At 44.2% G+C, this 18,625-nt stretch overlaps 1 protein-coding gene across 1 annotated transcript; it reads left to right on the top strand.

The window, feature by feature from the left end:
* The first annotated feature begins 1,975 nt into the window (after positions 1–1,975).
* LOC101387325 (uncharacterized) lies at positions 1,976–18,313 on the top strand. Its single transcript, XM_014794379.2, has 3 exons — positions 1,976–2,223; positions 5,065–5,191; positions 13,435–18,313. Exons 1-3 carry the CDS (start codon positions 2,191–2,193, stop codon positions 15,924–15,926), a joined length of 2,652 nt encoding a protein of 883 aa, XP_014649865.2. The 5' UTR covers positions 1,976–2,190; the 3' UTR covers positions 15,927–18,313.
* Positions 18,314–18,625: the final 312 nt, after the last annotated feature.

Genomic DNA, 18,625 nt, shown 5'->3' with positions numbered 1-18,625 from the left:
GTAGCGGAGTGCAAGCACTTAACTGCTACGCCACCGGGCTGGCCCAAGGAAGCAGATTTAGGTTGTGCAAGATATATTGTTAAGTCAGCAAAGCAAACTACAGATCTGTATACAAAGTATGACTTCCTTGTAACTAAACAAAAAATAACTTGTATAGGAATATATATGAATGCACAGGCACACACGTGGTAGTCTAGTTGTTAAGATTCTGGCTCTCATCCCTGAGGCTGGGTTTGTTTCCTGGTCAGGGAACCACACCACCCATCTATCAGATGTCGTACTGCGGGGGCTGCATGTTGCTGCGATGCTGAAAGCTAGGCCACAGTATTTAAAATACCAGCAGGGTCACCCATGGTGGACAGCAAAGCTTCCAGACTAGACAGACTAGGAAGAAGGACCTGGCCACCTGCTTCCCAAAAAATTGGTCATGAAAACTCTGTGAATAGCAGTGGAACATTGTCTGATATAGTGCAGGAATCAACTGGAAGGAATTAACAAACAAATAAAACAGGTACACACATATGCATGAAACCGAGAATGAAGGAGTTAAAAATCTTCCTTGGGCTAGAAGAAGAGAAAAAAAAACTTTGAGATAAGCTTTGCTAACTGCAGCTGTGCATACTCAGCATAATCAGCTGTTGTTCAAAACTAACCAGGTCTTTCTTCCCTTCCTTAGTGTATGAGTGAGCTGTCTTTCCCAGGAAGTCAAGGTCCAGATGTCAAGGTTCAACCTCACAAGGCCAAACACAGGCTGAAGATGAAAACAAATCAAGACAGTCCAGACAGTCAAGGGAAAAGAAAGTCAGTCTTCAAGGCCAAACGCAGGCTGGTGAGAAGGTGCTAACCAGCAAGGCCACATGCTCTCCCTCCCCTACCTAAAACCCCAGCTAAAAACCCTTACCTTTTCCCCTTTGAGGAGGTGGATCTGAGTTTTAACTGCCATCTCCTCGTCTGGCTGCCTTTTGACAATAAACGTCTTTCCTTGCCACAAGCCTGGCATTCCAGTTATTGGCCCTTCTGGGCAGCAGGTAAACAAACCTGTGTCTCTGTTTGGTAACATGCATCCACGTGCAGATAGAATTCTAAAAAGATACCATGCTGCAAAGATTGATTCTCTCCAGGAGTAGAATTATCAGAAACTTTTGACTTTCCGTTTTATAAATGTACATAGTACAGTACTTCTTAGTAAACAACAGTTAATTTGATTTTTATACATTAAAAACTTTCCACGTATATCAGGAAAAAGAGTGTGCATGTATAAAACAGTTACAACTATGTTATATGGGTAAAAAAAATTCTATGTTTTATGGATAAGACAGCGTTTCTCACTGAGTTGGGCACAATCACTGACTATACAGGCAGGAGAGACGTTTTCTCTGGAGACCAGAGACCCAGATCCCACCTTGTCCATCTGCTTCATAGCCGCCTAATATCTCCTCTTCCATCTTCTCCATCATGGTCCTGAATGGTGTCTTTTCTTGTCCCAGACTGAATCCACCACAGGTCACAAAAATGACTTTAACACTTCAGGCTGCATGTGTTTGAAGTGCAATAAAATAAGGTTTATTTGCTTCTAGCTACCAGTGGATGACCACTGTAGTCGGCTTCATGGAGTCTGAAATAATGTCTCAACACTTAAGTGATCAGTAGCGTTGAGGACTCTTAAGAACACTTAAGATTCCCCAGAAATCGGCCTGCCGCCCCTTTAAGAAGGAGCAAAGCTCCTTCCCCGCTCTGTAAACACAGTGAGGTCATTTCCCAGCGGCCTTGCGCAGCTGCTGGGCCGCTTCTCTGGGAAATTCTCTGAGCTGCTTACTGGCCTGTGCTGCTGTGGGAACCACATTACCCAGAAAGCTATGCGTTGAGCGGCAGCGGGATTCCTCCAATGAAATTCCAGAGAGGGGGCATTTACGGGAGGGCGAACCTCCTTGAGGTGGGTCTTCTGGCGTTTTTGTGGCGGTCGTTGTAGCGGCTTTCCGGTCCCTTCACCCGGTGAGAAGCTCCGGCTCCGGATCGCCAGGTGGGGACGGAGGTCACGGACAAACAAGGCGCCACAGGAGGCGCTGTCCGCGCTGCACAGGGCGGGTCAGAGGCCCGGCGACGCCGCCTGGGGGACCCGGGACAGGGACCGCCGTGCCCGGGTCTCCTCCTCTCCCGCCGCTCCCGGCCCCGCTCCGCCCCCGGAGTCCGATGGCGGCGGCCGCGCGGAGGGAGCCGGCTCAGGTCAGTGCTCGTGCTCCGCGCCCTCCCCGCCCTCAGCCCAGCCCAGCCCTAGAGCCCCGAGTGCGGGCGCCGCTCACGGGCCTGCAGCCCAGGCCCCGGTGTCCGGGACGGGGAGGCGCTCGTGGGGCCTGTTTCTGAGAGCCGGGGTGACGGGTGTGGGAGAGGGTCCCAGGGGAGGGCCCAGCGGGGGAAAAGTGTGGAAGGCGATTGAGCGGGAGGAGTCGGGGACCCAGGGGTTGTGTTCTGTGTGGAGTGAACAGAGTGTGAGGAGGAGTGTCACCTGGACTGGAGGCTGAGGAGCTGTTCCTTCTCCGAGGGCCCTGGGAGCCGTGGAGGGTTGTGAACAGAAGAGGGACACTGTGTGTGTTCTGGTTTAAATAGTTTTCCCAAAGCTGCTCAGCGAGAGAACACACTGGAATGGGGGTGATGAGGCCAGTGAGGCACAGGGGGGTTGAGTCCTCGTCTAAGGTCGCAGAGCTGGTAAGAGGCAGCCCTGAGGACTGAGGCACAGAGGTTAGTCCCTTAGTCCGAGGTCACCAGATTCCAGGGCTGGGCTGGGATACAGGGGAGGCCTGTGCATCTGGATCCCAGCCATGGTTGCCTGTCTCTTCCCACAGATTCTGAAGGTTGAAAAAGCACTTAGGGAACCTACACAGGGAAGGAGAGGGCGTCCCAGACCCTCCGTGGTCCTGACACCACCTGTGTCAGGGATTTTGGTGACTCGAGCCTCTTCCCTTGCTATTTCCCTGGCTTTGGGGTGTAGGCACCCTGGGGATACCCTTAAGCCCAGGGTCCTGAGTGAGGCCAAGGGTAACGTGGAGGTGTTTCCATTTCTGGCAGACAGTGTAAAACACGTGTGAAAGGTTATCCCAGGAACAGATACCAGGAACATAAGTGTGTGCAAATGCTTGGAGATGTGACTGAGCTGGAGACAGGGGACAGCAGGTTTCCATTCTTTCTGTTAAGAAGAAAGAGCAGGGGGTCAAGAAAAAGGCCTGTAGTGTGGCTACCTGAGAAGTTGGGCGTCTGTTAGGGAGGTAAGGGGAGGTTTGGATAAGGGGAAGGAGCTGGTCTTACCCAGGTTTAACAGGCTCCATCTGACTGCACAGTGCAGACCAGACTTTTGAGTTAAGCCAGGAGGCAGGGAGACCAGGAGGAGGCAGCTACTGTAATCCAGATGAGTGTTGATGGAGCAGAGTGGTGGCCATAAAGATGGGCAAAAAGTTGGACTCTGTCCGTTTTCTTAACAAGGGTCAAGGAGATCTTTTGGGTGTTGTAGGTGAGGGAGACAAAGGGAAGAGTCAGGGATGACTGCGGTGTCACTGGTCATAGAAGCTGAAAGGATGGAAGCTCCAACTGGGATGTGGAAGTTCATGACAGATTAATTTTCCTTGGGAACATCAGAAGGTTTTTTTGGCACTGTTAAGAGTGTGACATTTCAGAGAACAGTGAGTGGGGGCATCAGATGGGCAGCTGGACACACAGATCTGGAAATCTGAGGAGGGGTTCAGGATGGAGACATCGAAAAGTGGTGTCTATTGTTGGACCAGGAAGGAGCTGTGCATCCCATTTAGGTGGGGGAATGCAGGTCGTCATGGTGATGCTATTCGCTGGTCAGAAAGAGGAGGATGCAAGATGGTGAGTGGTTTTCTTGCTGTCCACCTAATGAGGTGCAGAGGTGCACACAAACCCGGGTGAAGGGGAGAAGTGGTCATGGTGACCGTATGGGAGAGAGCATGGTCTGGCAGGTGACTAAGGCTTCCGTGGGATGAGTGGACCTGAGATGTCTGTGGAGGCAGAGGAGTAACTGAGACAAGATGACACTGAGGCCAGGGCTCCCACTCCTTCACTAATGTACAGCTTCACCAGAATTTTGTGGTGAGCTTCAGTAGGGTCTGGGGTGTTCAGTGTTGATGGTGAATGAGGTGTAAGGCAAATGTGGTCATTTGTGAGAGTCACTGTGCCTGACACAGAGACCATCAGGGCTGGGGTTTTAAGGAAGGTTGAGTGGAGAGAGGAGGGTTGTAGTCTCTGAGGAGACAGGAAGTGCAGCACATAAATGGAAGTAGGTCTTGGGTATCTGTAGTTCACACGTGCTTCTGAGTGGTTAATATTGAAGCAAGGATCAGAGGTATAGAGGAGGCCTTCAGAGCAGCCTTTGGGGATTTCCTTAAATACAGAGCTGTGAGAGTGCAACTGTGCGCACTGAAGAATTGTGAGAGGTATAATCTACAGAATGATGTGCACATCAAGAGGACGTGTGAGCTGATGGCCCTAGGGCTATGGTGTTGGAGACTGAAGGCCTCCAGTTTGGCTGTGTCCTGGAGTCCAAATGTGGAGACTCCAGGGGAATTGATTGACAGGATAGGTGGGACCCTACAGGCCAGGACCAGAGCTTGGATGACGTCTCTGTGCCCCCCTGCCTGATGTTTCTGAGGGCTGAACACAGTGAATAAAGAGACCCTGGGGGGCCGGCCCCGTGGCTTAGCGGTTAAGTGCGCGCGTTCCACTGCTGGCGGCCCGGGTTCGGATCCCAGATGCGCACCGACGCACTGCTTCTCCGGCCATGCTGAGGTCGCGTCCCACATACAGCAACTAGAAGGATGTGCAGCTATGACATACAACTATCTACTGGGGCTTTGGGGGAAAAATAAATAAATAAATAAAAAAAAATTAAAGAGACCCTGGGGATAGGGCGGGCATTAATGGCACCTAGGCCTGGAATTCCTCTGAGGTGGGGAGCTCTGGAGGAGGATGCGTGTGGAGTAGATATGTGGGGAGATGGATTATGGGATCCCAGAGAGACGATGTTGATGGTTTCATCTGTCCCGATCATAACAGGACAGTGTGACCTTTCATGATGTTGCCGTGTACTTCTCCCAGAAGGAATGGAGGCTCCTTGATGAGGCTCAAAGACGCCTGTACCTGGATGTGATGCTGGAGAACTTTGCACTCATATCCTCACTGGGTAAGACTCTCACGGCCTCACCAGTGATCTGGACTAGGCTCTGTTCCCCGCTCCACAGCCCTTCTCAATCGTTTCATGTGGACAGTGGACTTTAATTGCTTTCTCGGTTTTCTGGGTCGTTGCTGTGTTGCTAGGACTGGGGTGTTTGCCCTGCCCTCTTCTCTCCCCTGCAGCCCTGATAACCTGCTGTATGGAACCCTCTTGGGAAAGGATTCCAGGTTGGTAGTATTGCAGTGAGCTTAATGGATTCCACCGTGCTTGCCCCTCCTCTCTAGGTCACTGTATCCAGATCCATATCATTTCTGTGTCCCAGGTTTTGATCCCTTGTTTTCCCTGACATTTCCTCATGGTTGCTTGTGCCAGGCGTGCAGGCATTGTCATGGTCACTGCTTACCTGAAGCATGGGCTACTTTTCAGCACCCTCCTGCGTGGTTTGTAGTGTTTAGGTCTGTTTTCCTTTTTTTTTTTCCAGGCTTACCTAGATATAAAATTGTATACTGTCATTCCTTGGTATCTTCAGGAGGTTTGAGTGGTTCCAGGATCCCCCATGGACACTAAAATCTGAGAATGCTCAAGTCCCTTATATAAAGTGGCATAGTCTTTGCATATAACCTATGTACATCCTCCTGTATAAATCATTAAATCATCTCTAGATTACTTATAATACCTGGTACAATGCAAATGCTATGTAAATGCCTACACATAACTTCATTCATGTGGATTCAGTGTAGTGGTGGTGCATGGCAAATTCAAGGTTTGCTTTTTGGAACTTTCTGAAATTTTCTTTTTTCAGATATTTTTGATCCATGGTTGGTTGAATCCATGGATATGGAACCCATGGATATTGAGGCTGACTGTATATTAAAGTGCACAACATGATGATTTGATATATGTATACATTGTGAAAAAATTGCCACAATGAAGTTAAACTTCATCATCTCATAAAGTTACCTTATTATTATTATTATCATCATCATTATTATTATCATCCTTTGGTAAGAATGCTAAGATCTACTCTCAGTAAATTTCAAGTGTTATTAACTATAGTCACCATGCTGTACATTACATCCTCAGAACTTATTCATCTTATAACTGCATGTTTGTACCTTTTGACTAATGTCTCCCCATTTCCCCCATGCCCCAGCTCTTGGCATTCTACTCTCTGTTTCTATGATTTTGATTTTTTTTCTTTTTTTACATTCCAACCACAGTGAATAAGGGTTCCCTTACATCTGCACCCTCACCAACACTTATATCTGCTCTTTTTGATGGTAGCCATTTTTTTTTTAATTTTTTTTTTCAATTCTTATTTATTTATGTTTTTCCCCCAAAGCCCCAGTAGATAGTTGTATGTCATAGTTGCACAGCCTTCTAGTTGCTGTATGTGGGACGTGGCCTCAGCATGGCCGGAGAAGCGGTGCGTCGGTGCGCGCCCGGGATCCAAACCCAGGCCACCAGCAGCGGAGCGCGCACGCTTAACCGCTAAGCCACGGGGCCGGCCTGACGGTAGCCATTTTATCAGGTGTGAGGTGATATCTCACTGTGGTTTTGATTTGTATTTTCCTGATGATTAGTGAGGAAGAGCATTTTTTCATATACATGCTGGCCGTTTGTGGATCTTCTTTCATAGAACGTCTGTTCATGTCCTTTGCCCATTTTTAATTGGATTGTTCTGTTGCTGTTGAGTTGTATGAGTACTTTATATATTTTAGATATTAACCCCTTATGATATACAACATTTGCAGATATTTTCTACCTTTTCATTTTGTTAATTGCTTTCTTTGCTATGCAGAAGATTTTTAGTTTGACATAGCCTGACTAGTTTATTTTTGCCTTTGTTGACTGTGCTTTTGGTGTCATATCCAAAAAATTGTTGCCAAAATCAATGTCAAGGAGGTTTTTCTCTGTTTTTTCCAAAGCATTTTACATTTTCATGTCTTACATTTAAGTCTTTAATCCATTTCGAGTTAATTTTTGTGAGTGGTGTAAGGTAGGTTTCTTTTTTTTTGCACGTGCATATCCAGTTTTCCCAACACCATTTATTGAAGAGACTATCCTTTCCCCATTGTGTATTCTTGGCACCCTTGGCAAGGAGTAGTTGATCATATATGTATGGGTTTGTTTTTGGGCTCTATATTCTATTTCATGGGTCTGTGTGTCTGTTTTTTCAGTGCCATACTGTTTTATTACTGTTGTTTTGTAATATAGTTTAAAATCATGAAGTGTGATGCCACTAACTTTGATCTTGATCAAGATTGCTTTGGCTATTTGAGATCATCTGTGTTTCGAATTTTAGGATTCTTTTTCTATTTCTGGTAAAACTGCCATTGGAATTTTGGCAGAGATTGCATTGAATCTATAGGTTGCTTTGGGTAGTAGAGATATTTGAGCAATCATAATTCCTCCAATCCAAGAACATGGAATATCTTTCCCTTTATTTGTGTCTTCAGTTTCTTTCATCAATGTCTTACAGTTTTCAGTGTACAGATCTTTTGCCTCCTTGGTTAAATTTATTCCTAAGTATTTTATTGTTTTTCATTTTGTTGTAAATGGGATTGATTTCTTAATTTCTTATTGAGATATTTTATTGTTGGTGTATAGACACAGCTGATTTTTGTATTTTGATTTTATGTTCCGCAAATTTACTGAGTTCATTTATTCATTCTGACAGTTTTTTAGTAGAATTTTTTATGGTTTTCTTTATGTAAGATCACATCATCTGCAAATACAGACAGTTTTACTTCTTTTTTTCTAATTTAGATACCTTTCCCTTTTTTTTTTTTTGCCTTTTTGCACTCGCTAGACTTCCAGTACTATTTTAAATAGCAGTGGTGAGGGTGGGTATCCTTGTCTTGTTCCTGATCTTAGAGCAAGAGCTTTTAGCTTTTCATTGTTGAATATGCTGGTAGCTGTGGGCTTATCATGTATGGCCTTTTTGATATTGAGGTACATTCCTTCTATACCTAATTTTTTGAGAAGTTTTTCCATGAAAGGATTCTCAATTTTGTCAGATGCTTTTTCTGTATCTATTGAGATGATCATATGATGTTTTGCCTCCTTCTGTTTATGTGGTATTTATTCATTTCCTTATGATGAACATCCTTGCGTCCCAAGGATAAATCCCACTTGGTGACAGCTTATGATTCTTTTCGTATGCTGTTGAATTGGGTTTCCTAGTGTTTTGTTGAGTTTTTTTACACTTATCTTGATCAGGGATGTTGGTCTGAAATTTTCTTTTCTTGTAGTGTCCTTGTCTGGCTTTGGTGTCAGGTTAATGCTGGCCTCCTAAAATGGATTTGGAAATGCTCCTCTTCAAATTTTTGGAAGAGTTTGAGAAAAATTGATGTTAATCCTTCTTCAAATGTTGATAGAATTCATCAGTGAATCTATCTGTTTGTGGCCTTTTCTTTCTTGGCAGATTTTTGATTACTGATTTAATTTCATTACTTGTCACTGGTCTATTCAGATTTTCCGTTTCCTCATGATTTTGTGTTGGTAGGTTGTATGTTTCTAGGAATTGATCTGTTTCTTCTAGGTTATCTAATTTGTTGGCATATAACAGTTTATAGTAGTCTTATGATCCTTTGTGTTTTTGTGCTGTCAGTTGTAATTCCTCCTCTTTTACTTCTGAGTTATTTTATTTGAGTTTTCTCTCTATTCTAAGTTAGTCTAGCCAAAGGTTGGTCAATTTTATCTTTTCAGAAAACTAACTCTTAGTATTGTTGATCTTTCTATTGCTTTTATAGTTTCTTTTTTATTTATTTCTGCTCTGATCTTTGTTTTGTTCTTTATTCTGCTAACTTTGGTCTTAGTTTGTTCTTTGAAGTGTAAAGTTAGGTTGTTTACTTGAGACCTTCCTTTTTTCTTAATGCCAGCATTTATCACTCTAAACTTTGCGATTAGAACTGCTTTTGCACGTTCCATATGTTTTGTTTCATTTTTGTTTGTCTCAAGATATTTTTTGCTTTTTCCTTTGACCAATTGATTGGTCAAGAGTGTGTTGTTTAATGCCCACATATTTGTGAATGTTTTAGCTTTCATCCTGTTACTGATTTCTAGTTTTACCCATTGTGTTAGGAAAAGGTACTTGATATGATTTCACTCTTCCAAAATTTGTTAAGACTCTGTGGACCCAGAATTTGTTAAGAGGATAACATAGGATCTGTCCTAGAGAATATTCTGTGTGCACTTGAGAAGAACGTGTATTCTGCTATTGTAGGATGGAATGTTCTGTATATGTCTGTTAGATCCATTTGGACTCAAGTATCATTCAGTTCAAATATATCCTTGTGAATTTTCTGTGTGGATATCCACGAGTCGTTGAAAAGGGGGCTATTAAAGTTCCCTCTTAATATTCCCTTGCTATCTTTTCTGCCTTCAGATCTGGTTGTATTTGCTTAATAATTTAGATGCTCTGATGTGTGCTGCATGTATACATACAGTTGTTACATTCTCTTGATGAAGTGACTCTTTTATCATTATATAATGATTTTCTTTGTCTCTTGTGACAATTTTTGACTGAAAGTCTATTTTATCTCATATAAGTATAGTTACTCCTGCTCTCTTTGGTTTCCGTTTGTGTGGAATATCTCTTTCAGTGCCTTCACTTTCAGCCTGTTTGTGTCCTTAAAGCTGAAGTTACTCTATTGTAGGCAGCATATAGTCAGATCTTGTTTTTTTCCCCCCTTCAGCCACTGTATGTTTTTTGATTGGAGAATTTTTTTAGGACCTACTATTGCCATTTTGTTAAATATTGTCTGGCTGTTTTGTAGTTCCTTGGTTCCTTTCTTCCTCTCTTGCTGTCTTCCTTTGTGATTTCCCATGGTGGTATGCTTTCACCCCTTTCTCTTTTGTGTATCTACTATAGGTTTTTGCTTTGTGGTTACCATGAGGCTTATATAAAACATCTTATAATCATAGCGTTGTATTTTAAGCTTATAACTTAACTTCCATCCCATACAAAAACTCTACTCTTTTGCTCCCCCCCACATACATTGTATGTCTTTGCTGTCACAATTTACATCTTTTATATTGTGTGACCGTTAACAAATTATTGTGGGTATAGTTATTTTTCATACTCTATCTTTTATCATTTATACTAGAGTTGAGTGCTTAACACACTATTACATAATAAGAGTATTCTAAATTTGACTATATACTTACCTTTGCCACTGTGTTTTATATTTTCATGTTACTAATTAGTGTACTTTCATTTCAGCTTGAAGAAGTCCCTTTAGCATTTCTTGTAGGGTAGGTCAAGTGGTGATGAACTCCCTCAGCTTCTGTTTGTCTGGGAAAGTCTTTTTCTCTCCTTCATTTCTGCAGGGCAGCTTTGCTAGTAAAGTATTCTTGTTTGCAATATTTTTCTTTCAGTACTTAGAACATCATCTCACTCTGTCCTGGTATGTAGTGTTTCAGCAAAGAAAACTGCTCATATCTTTATGAGGGTTGTCTTGTATATGTTGAGTTTGTTTTCTCTTACAGTTTACAGAAGTGAGTTTTGTTATGTGTCTTGGTGAAGTCCTCTTTGGATTGAATTTGTTTAAAGACTTATGAGCATCATGTACCTGGATGTCTGCTTCTTTCCCCAGATTTGAAGAGTTTTCATCCATTATTTCTTTCAATAAACTTTCTTCCCCTTCCTCTCGCTCTTCTCCTTCTCGGGCTCCCATAATGCAAATATAGTTTTGTTTTATGACATCCACTACTTTATGTAGACTTTCTTCACTCTTTAGTTCTTTGGTCTTTTTTCTTCTTTCACTGGATAGGTGAAGGTAGGTCAGAAGACCTACCTTCAGTTTCAGATTCATTCTTTGGATTTATCAAGTTTGCTATTGCATTTTTTTCATTTATTATAGTCTTTAGTACCATCATTTTTGTTTAGTTCTTTTTTATATTTTCAATTTTTCTGTTGGAAATCTTGTTTTGTTTGCTTAATGTTTTCCTTATTTTGTTGAATTGTCTATCTCTGTTTTCTTGTAGCTTGCTGAGCTTCCTTAAAAAATTATTTTGAATTCTTTGACAGTTCATAGATGAACATTTCTTTGGAGTGACTGGTAAATTATTGTGTTCTATTGGAAGTGTCATGTTTCCTTGATTTTCGTATTTCTTGTAGCTTTGTGCTGATGTCCGTACATTTCATGAAGCAGTCACTTCTTCCAGACTTTACAAAAGGTTTTGGTGGGGAAGCTCTTCACCCCGTGTGGGTGCGAGTGTGTCATCTTGGTGGGGTGTGGTGGTTCATACTACAAGAAGGCCTAGTGGCTTAGTGTCTGTGCAGCTCTGTCACCTGAGGTCAGCATCAGCGAAGATTGCAGGGGTCCTCAACAGCGAAGGCTATGGGTGTGCTCAGCAGGGGAGAGTGCTGATGGAGGGACCTCCTGATCTCTTTGTCCCATGGGAAATATGTTGACTGAGGGTTTCCCTGTTGATGCCAAGTCTGGCTCTTGGGTGCCTTCATGGTGGTGGTGATATTGATGTCTGATGTGGAGGCACCTCTCGTGCAGCTATGGCTCTGGGTTCTAGTGTGCAAAGAGACACGAAGCAATAGCAGTTCTAGGGTCCCAGATGCTGAATAGCCTGCAGCAGCATTGACTTCACTGTGTAAGATGCAGTCACACTCTGAGTGGTGATGAAGCCTGTGACCCGAGCACGGCTGAACACAGAGAGACAGAGTCTCTGGAGTCTGAGGAGCTGTCTGGCCCACAGCAACCATGGCTCTGGTGTCTGAGGTACAGGTGCTCAGGTGACAGTCGTGGAGTCAGGTTGTGGAGTATTGGCAACCGTGGAGCAGTTGTGGCTCTAATGTCTGTGACATGTGCAGGATTGAGAGGGGTGACAGCTGTGATCCTGAAACAGAGAAATAGCTCCTTCATTTAGGGGGCAACTCTGGGAGGTGTCTCATGGCATTAGATATTGGTTACCTTAGTGAGAAAGCTGCCCGTGTTCTCTGCAGAGCAGTCAGCTGGAATCCACACCTGTAAACCCTCGGCCTCCTCTACTGTGCACACTGTGGGTTCAGCAGCTGTAGTGAGGGCTGCGGAGGTTCTCTGCAGCAAAGGCTGCTGGGGTCCTCTGCAGAGCAGGTTATTGGGGACTGTGATGGCATCTGCCCTCTGGCTGATACCCCCAGCCCCTGCCCTTCTTCTTAGTTCCTGTTCATCTCCAGGTGTCTTCACTAAGTCAGTGTCCCCAGTGATCTTTTTTGAGTGGTTATTCTCCTTTGTATGTTCCGATGTGTTGCTGTGGTATCTTAATTGGGCTCTTGAGCCCTCCAGGGGCCAATTTTGTTCATAGATAGCTGTCTAATTGTTTCTTGTTGGTGGCAGAGGCTGGTTTCCTCCTCTAGCCTGCTGAGATCACTCACTTAGATCTCTTTTCTGTGATGTGTTGTGGGCTGAGTTGCTCTGAGTGTGTGCCATTCACCTCCTGTCATTCCCTTAGGCTTTGTATCCTCCATGTCCCGTGTAGTTGCCCAGCTAAGGCTTAGGGGAAAGAGTTCTTGGTGCCTCACAGGATGGATATGACTGCAGCCATAGCAAGGTGGGCTCAGAGGGGGCCTGGCCCTGGGAGTAGCATCTGGGGAGCGTGTGACGTCAGGCCCATATTCAGATCATAGCAGGAGCCTATCCTGTTCAACCAGATTTGGTGCCATTGCTGGTAGCCACACCCCACTTTTACCTTTCCTTCCCCCTATTGACACTTTGCCAACTTGTGCATTCTACTATTTGTCTACTGTGACTTCCAGCCCAGGGAGAATCGCCATGTCTCTGGACTTCACATATGACCCGTTTCTCTCACCACTCCTGCAGTGCTCTCCACCGTTGGCATTCACATGTTGGGCTCTGAGGTGTGAACATATCCCTGTATTCACATTGAGCAGCAGCTAATGCGTTGTGATTGGATTTTCATGGGCTTGGATGCACCCTTCTACTGAGCCTCACATCAGCAGCAGAAAAGGTCCTGCAGGAAGCTGTGGACAGAAAACTAGGTGTAGACCCTGCTTCTCTTACTTCTGTCATACCCTGTCTTTGAATCCTTCCCCTGGTGAGGTCTCCACCAATCTGTGACCTTAGGGGCCCAGTGATGCAGAGCAGTCAGCTGCTCCTTCAACTGAATTCTAACTTCCTTGTCTTGAAAAGCATCCCATAGATTCATTGTGAGATGAGAGAGATGCACACTTGTGATGGGGTTGCCCCTCTCTGTAGTCAACACGTACTTCATCAGGGTTTCTTTGTGTTCAGGTTGCTGCTGTGGAGCAGAGGATGTGGAGGCTCCCTTTGAACAGAGCGTTTCTGTAGAAGTTTCATCTGCCAGGACTCCCAAGGCAGCTCCATCTTCCCAGAAGACCCACCCCTGTGAGACATGTGGTCCAGTCTTGAGAGAGATTTTCCACTTGGCTGAGCAGCAAGGACCACAACACAGACTGCAACTGTTGAGGTGTGGGGCTTGTGCAAAACAATTTGATTTCAGTGCAAAGTTTCAACAGCACCAGGAGCAGCACACGGGAGAAAAACACCTCAGAAGCAGTGTGGACAGGGCCTCGTTTGTGAAGAGCTGCAGATTCCATGTGTCAGAGAAGCCCTTTCCCTGGGGGGAGGTTGGGAAGGACTTCCTGGCCAGCTTGGGACATCAGCAACAACTGACCACTCATACTGTGGAAAAGCCAAACAAAATCACCCAGTACGAGGCCACTTTACCAGGCAGAAAAAGTCATTACACCTGGGGAGAATACAAGAAAGCCTTCAGCCCCAAAGGCACACTTGTTCAGGACCAGGGTGTCCACTCTGGAAGACAGTGTTTTCTGTGCCATGAGTGTGGGAAAACATTCAGGTACAAATCCTCATTTGTTGTGCACCAGAGAGTCCACACTGGAGGAGGGCTTCATGTGTGTGAAGAATGTGGGAAATCTTTTATCACTCGTACTGCTCTCCGGTATCATCACAGAGTTCACACTGGAGAAAGGCCTTATGAGTGTAGTGAATGTGAGAAGTCCTTTACCCGAAAAAATGACCTCTTTATACACCTAAGAGTTCACTCAGGAGAAAGGCCTTATGGGTGCACTGAATGTGGGAAATCTTTTACCTTTAGCTCCAGCCTTCGTTATCACCACAGAGTGCACACAGGAGAAAGGCCTTATGAGTGCCGTGAGTGTGGGAAATCTTTTAACGATAGGTGGACACTCATTCGACACTGGAGAATTCACACAGGAGAAAAGCCATATGTGTGCAGTAAATGTGGGAAATCTTTTACCTTTAGCTCCACCCTCCGGTATCATCAGCGAGGTCACCTTGGAGAAAGGCCTTATGAGTGCAGTGAATGTGGGAAATCTTTTACCTCTAGCTCTGCCCTTCGTTATCATCAGAGAGTTCACACAGGCGAAAGGCCTTATGAGTGTAGTGAATGTGGGAAATCTTTTATCTCTAAGTCTTATCTCCATTCTCATCAAAGAGTTCATTCTGGAGAAAGACCTTATGAGTGCAGTGAATGTGGGAAATCCTTTATCCAAAGAAATAACCTCACTTTACACCAGAGAGTTCACACAGGAGAAAAGCCTTACAAGTGTAGTGATTGTGGAAAATCTTTTAACAATAGGGTGACGCTCATTCAACACCGGAGAGTTCACACAGGAGAAAAGCCTTATGAGTGCAGTGAATGTGGGAAATCCTTTACTACTAGCTCTGCCCTCCATTATCATCAGAAATTTCACACAGGAGAAAGTCCTTATGAGTGCAGTGAATGTGCGAAATCTTTTATCTCTAAATATGACCTTCATTCTCATCAGAGAGTTCATTCTGGAGAAAGGCCATATGAATGCAGTGAATGTGGGAAATCTTTTACCTCTACCTCTGGTCTTGGTTATCATCAGAGAGTTCACTCAGGAGAAAGGCCTTATGTGTGTGGTGAATGTGGGAAATCTTTTATCTTTAGCTCCAAACTCCGTTATCATCAGAGAGTTCACACTGGAGAAAGGCCTTATGAGTGCAGTGAATGTGGGAAAACTTTTAAGGATCGATCCCAATTCAATAAACACCAGAGAGTTCACACTGGTGAAAGGCCTGATGAGTGTAATGAATGTGGGAAGTCCTTTACCCAAAAATCTTCCCTCTTAATACACCAGAACATTCATAGTAGAAAAAAGTCTTATGAGTGCAGTGAATGTGGGAAATCTTTTACCTCTACCTCTGGCCTTGGTTATCATCAGAGAGTTCACTCAGGAGAAAGGCCTTACAAGTGCAGTGAATGTGGGAAATCTTTTATCTTTAGCTCCAAACTCCGTTATCACCAGAGAGTTCACACTGGAGAAAGGCCTTATGTGTGCAGTGAATGTGGGAAATCTTTTTTCAGTAGCGACACCCTCTCTTATCATCTGAGAGTTCATGCAGGAGAAAGGCCTTATGAATGCAGTGAGTGTGGGAAATCTTTTACCTCTAGTTCCACTCTCCGTTATCATCAGAGAGTTCACACAGGAGAAAGGCCTTATGAGTGTAGTGAATGTGGGAAATCTTTTATCTCTAGCTCCAACCTCCGTTATCATCAGAGAGTTCACACAGGAGAAAGGCCTTATGAGTGCACTGAATGTGGGAAATCTTTTATCTCTGGCTCCAAACTCCGTTTTCATCAGAGAGCTCACACTGGAGAAAGGCCCTATGACTGCAGTGAATGTGGGAAGTTTTTTATGCGAAAATCTACCCTCTCTAGACACCGGAAAGTTCACACTAGAGAAAGGCCTTAGATGGGCAAGGAATGTGCAATTTTCTTTGCAGTGGAATGACACCACTGGGAACTATGTGAAGAGCCATCTGTCTGAATTGATTCTCATACATCTGAACATGCACAGTGGGGAGATTTCCTGTAAGTTTCAGTTATGTGGGAAGCTTGTGTAAATACGTTGCCCTTTCTAACCTGTCTCTTTCTAGATTGATGTCACTCCTAGTTTCTGTAGACCAAGCCATTTCACCTCTACCACCTGGCAGGTCCACACAGTGTGCATCAGTCACGACCCCAGTGTGCTCAGGGAAGCTGACCTCTGTTCTCCCATGTATTAGAGCAAGTTAGGAGTAGCCTGAGCCCTTAGGGCTCAGCTTTCCCTCTGCCTTGACTTCCTTCAATATGGACCTGAATCACTTGCCCCACAGAATACCATGAGTTGCACTGGCAGCTTACAGAGAATAACTACTTTTTTTAGGGACATGTGGTCTCACCTGATACTTGGGATGAATTTTTCTAGCTTCCAAGTCACGAACTCAAACTGCCTGCCGCACATTGCTTTGTTTTGTACAATGATGAAGGCCTCGTAGTTTAAATTCCTCCTTGATCTTAGGTGTTCTGTTTACTGTGTGGAGTTGTTCATAAATAGATTCGGGCTCTACAAGCATGAAGGGGTGAACAATTTTTTATGGGCCTCAAACTTTGTGTGCCTGAAGAGAGACAGTATGATGGTAGAAAGTAACTTGCCGGTTTTGACCAAATTTCCATTGCTGCCTATAGCCTCCCAGGAGAGACTGCAGGGCTTTCTGGTCCTCATTTGAGGCCTGGATGCTGTGTGTTCCAGGAGTCTCAGTGATGACCTTGAGGAGAGGGCTGGTGAGAACCTCAAGTGCATCTGAGAGCAGCATGAATTTTTTCCCTTCCTCACAGGAGGTCTCACAGGGGACACAGGCACTGTGGAGGGGATATCTTCCCCAGATCTATGCAGAGCCATGTGCCCTGATGTCCACAGTTGGTTGGATGAGGGTCACTGGTTGTAAGACCATTGGGTCCAGGGGAAACCATAATTGGTACAGAAACACAGGCATAACAGGGAGTGGAGGAGACTGCAGCCAACCAGATGGAATGTGCCTCTTCTAGAAGTACATCCAGAAATGTTTCAGTGAAGGTGACTGTGCAGGATCAGTTTGTACATAAATCTCGGGACCTGTTTGTCTTGTGTAGCTGAAGTCATTTTCAGAGAATATAATAAAAATAATTGAAAGGTTTTGTGGAGTTCTGTAGCCTCTCAGTGATGTTCACCTCAAGGCCATTACTGCACAGGCAGGAAAAAGAGAAAAAGGGTATTCGTGCTTGACTGATGTGGCTCTTATGACGCAGGCAGCATTCCTGTTGACTTGAGTGGCAGTGTCCTTTATTGCTTCCCATATTTGCTACCACTGAGGGAAGACTGACCCTCCCAGATGGCATGAGGAGAGAGTTGGTGGAGTCAGTATAGGGTTGTTAGTGCCATCAATTCAATTCTGACTCCTAGAAACCCGGTGTACAGCAGAGTGGAACCCTGCCCAGTGTTTTTGCCCGTCCTCTCACTTCTTGGCACTATAACAGACAAGGCTCCTCTGCAACTCATAGGGTTTTCATGGCCAATTTTTTCAAAAGTGGGTGGCCAGGTCCTTCTTCCCAGTCTGTGTTAGTCTGGAAACTCTGCTGAGACCTGTCCACCATAGGTGACCCTGAAGGTATTTGAAATACGGGTGGCAAAGCTTTCAGCAACATGCAGGCACCACAGTATGACAGCCGACAAATGGGTGGTGGGGTTCCCGGACTGGAAATGAACCCGGCACAGCAGTGACAGCGGTGAATCTTAACTGCTAGACCACCGCAATGTTGTGTTGTAAACTTATTTTCCAGTTGAGTGGGACGTACAGATTTTTTTTTCTCTTGAGCCAAATTTTAAAGCTTTATTATGGTATAATTTCCATGTACTAAACAGCATGTATTTTAAATGTACAATTTGATAAGTTTTGACATAGGTACGAACCTCTGAAACTATCATAGTCCTGATAATGACCTCTGTCTTGGTATATTTACCTCATGTCCTGTTATGTTCTTTCCTCACCCTTCCCACCTCTCCAGCTAACCACTCATTTACTTTCCTTACAATAGATACTTTTACATTTTCTTGAATTTATATGATTGGAATCATAAATTGTTTATTCTATTGTTTTTTCTGGTTTCATTTATGTTTCATAATTTGAGATTTATGAGTGATATTATATGAGTAGCTCATCTTTTCTTTTGCTGAGTGATATTCTTTGGAAATACCACTGTTAGGTTATCCATTCATCTGTTTATGGGCTTTTTGGTTATTTCTGTATTTTGAGTATTGAAAATAAAGCTGTTACAAACATTTGTGTCAGCTCTTTATATGGTATGTGTTCTTTTATCAATAACGTAGAGTGCAGTGTCTGAGTCACGGGGTAGATGAATTTTTAACTCTTGAAGAAACTGCCAGCCCGTGATGTACTGTGATTGCTCTGTTTTGCACTCCCAGCAGCAGTGTGTGCAAGTTCCATTTCCTCCAAGTCCCTGCCAATACTTGATATGGTCAGTCTTCAATTTCAGCCTTTTGGTAAATGTGTCATGTTATCTCAGTGTGGTTTTAATTGCATTGCTGAAAGGATTTGTGACTTTGAGTATTTTTCATGTCTTATTTGCCAATTT

This window comes from Ceratotherium simum, chromosome 33 (assembly GCF_057802395.1).
Source record: "Ceratotherium simum simum isolate JZ-2026a chromosome 33, ASM5780239v1, whole genome shotgun sequence".
NCBI classification, from domain to species: Eukaryota; Metazoa; Chordata; class Mammalia; order Perissodactyla; family Rhinocerotidae; genus Ceratotherium; species Ceratotherium simum.
The sequence above is the reverse complement of the archived record's forward strand: the minus strand, read 5'-3'. Positions and strand labels throughout refer to the sequence as shown.

Bases quoted from the DNA above. Each gene is read 5' to 3' on its own strand.
- LOC101387325 (XM_014794379.2), top strand. From the start codon at position 2,191: ATGGCGGCGGCCGCGCGGAGGGAGCCGGCTCAG. The intron at 2,224-5,064 runs GTCAGTGCTCGT...CGATCATAACAG, and splicing joins CGCGGAGGGAGCCGGCTCAG to GACAGTGTGACCTTTCATGA. The intron at 5,192-13,434 runs GTAAGACTCTCA...CTTTGTGTTCAG, and splicing joins TGCACTCATATCCTCACTGG to GTTGCTGCTGTGGAGCAGAG.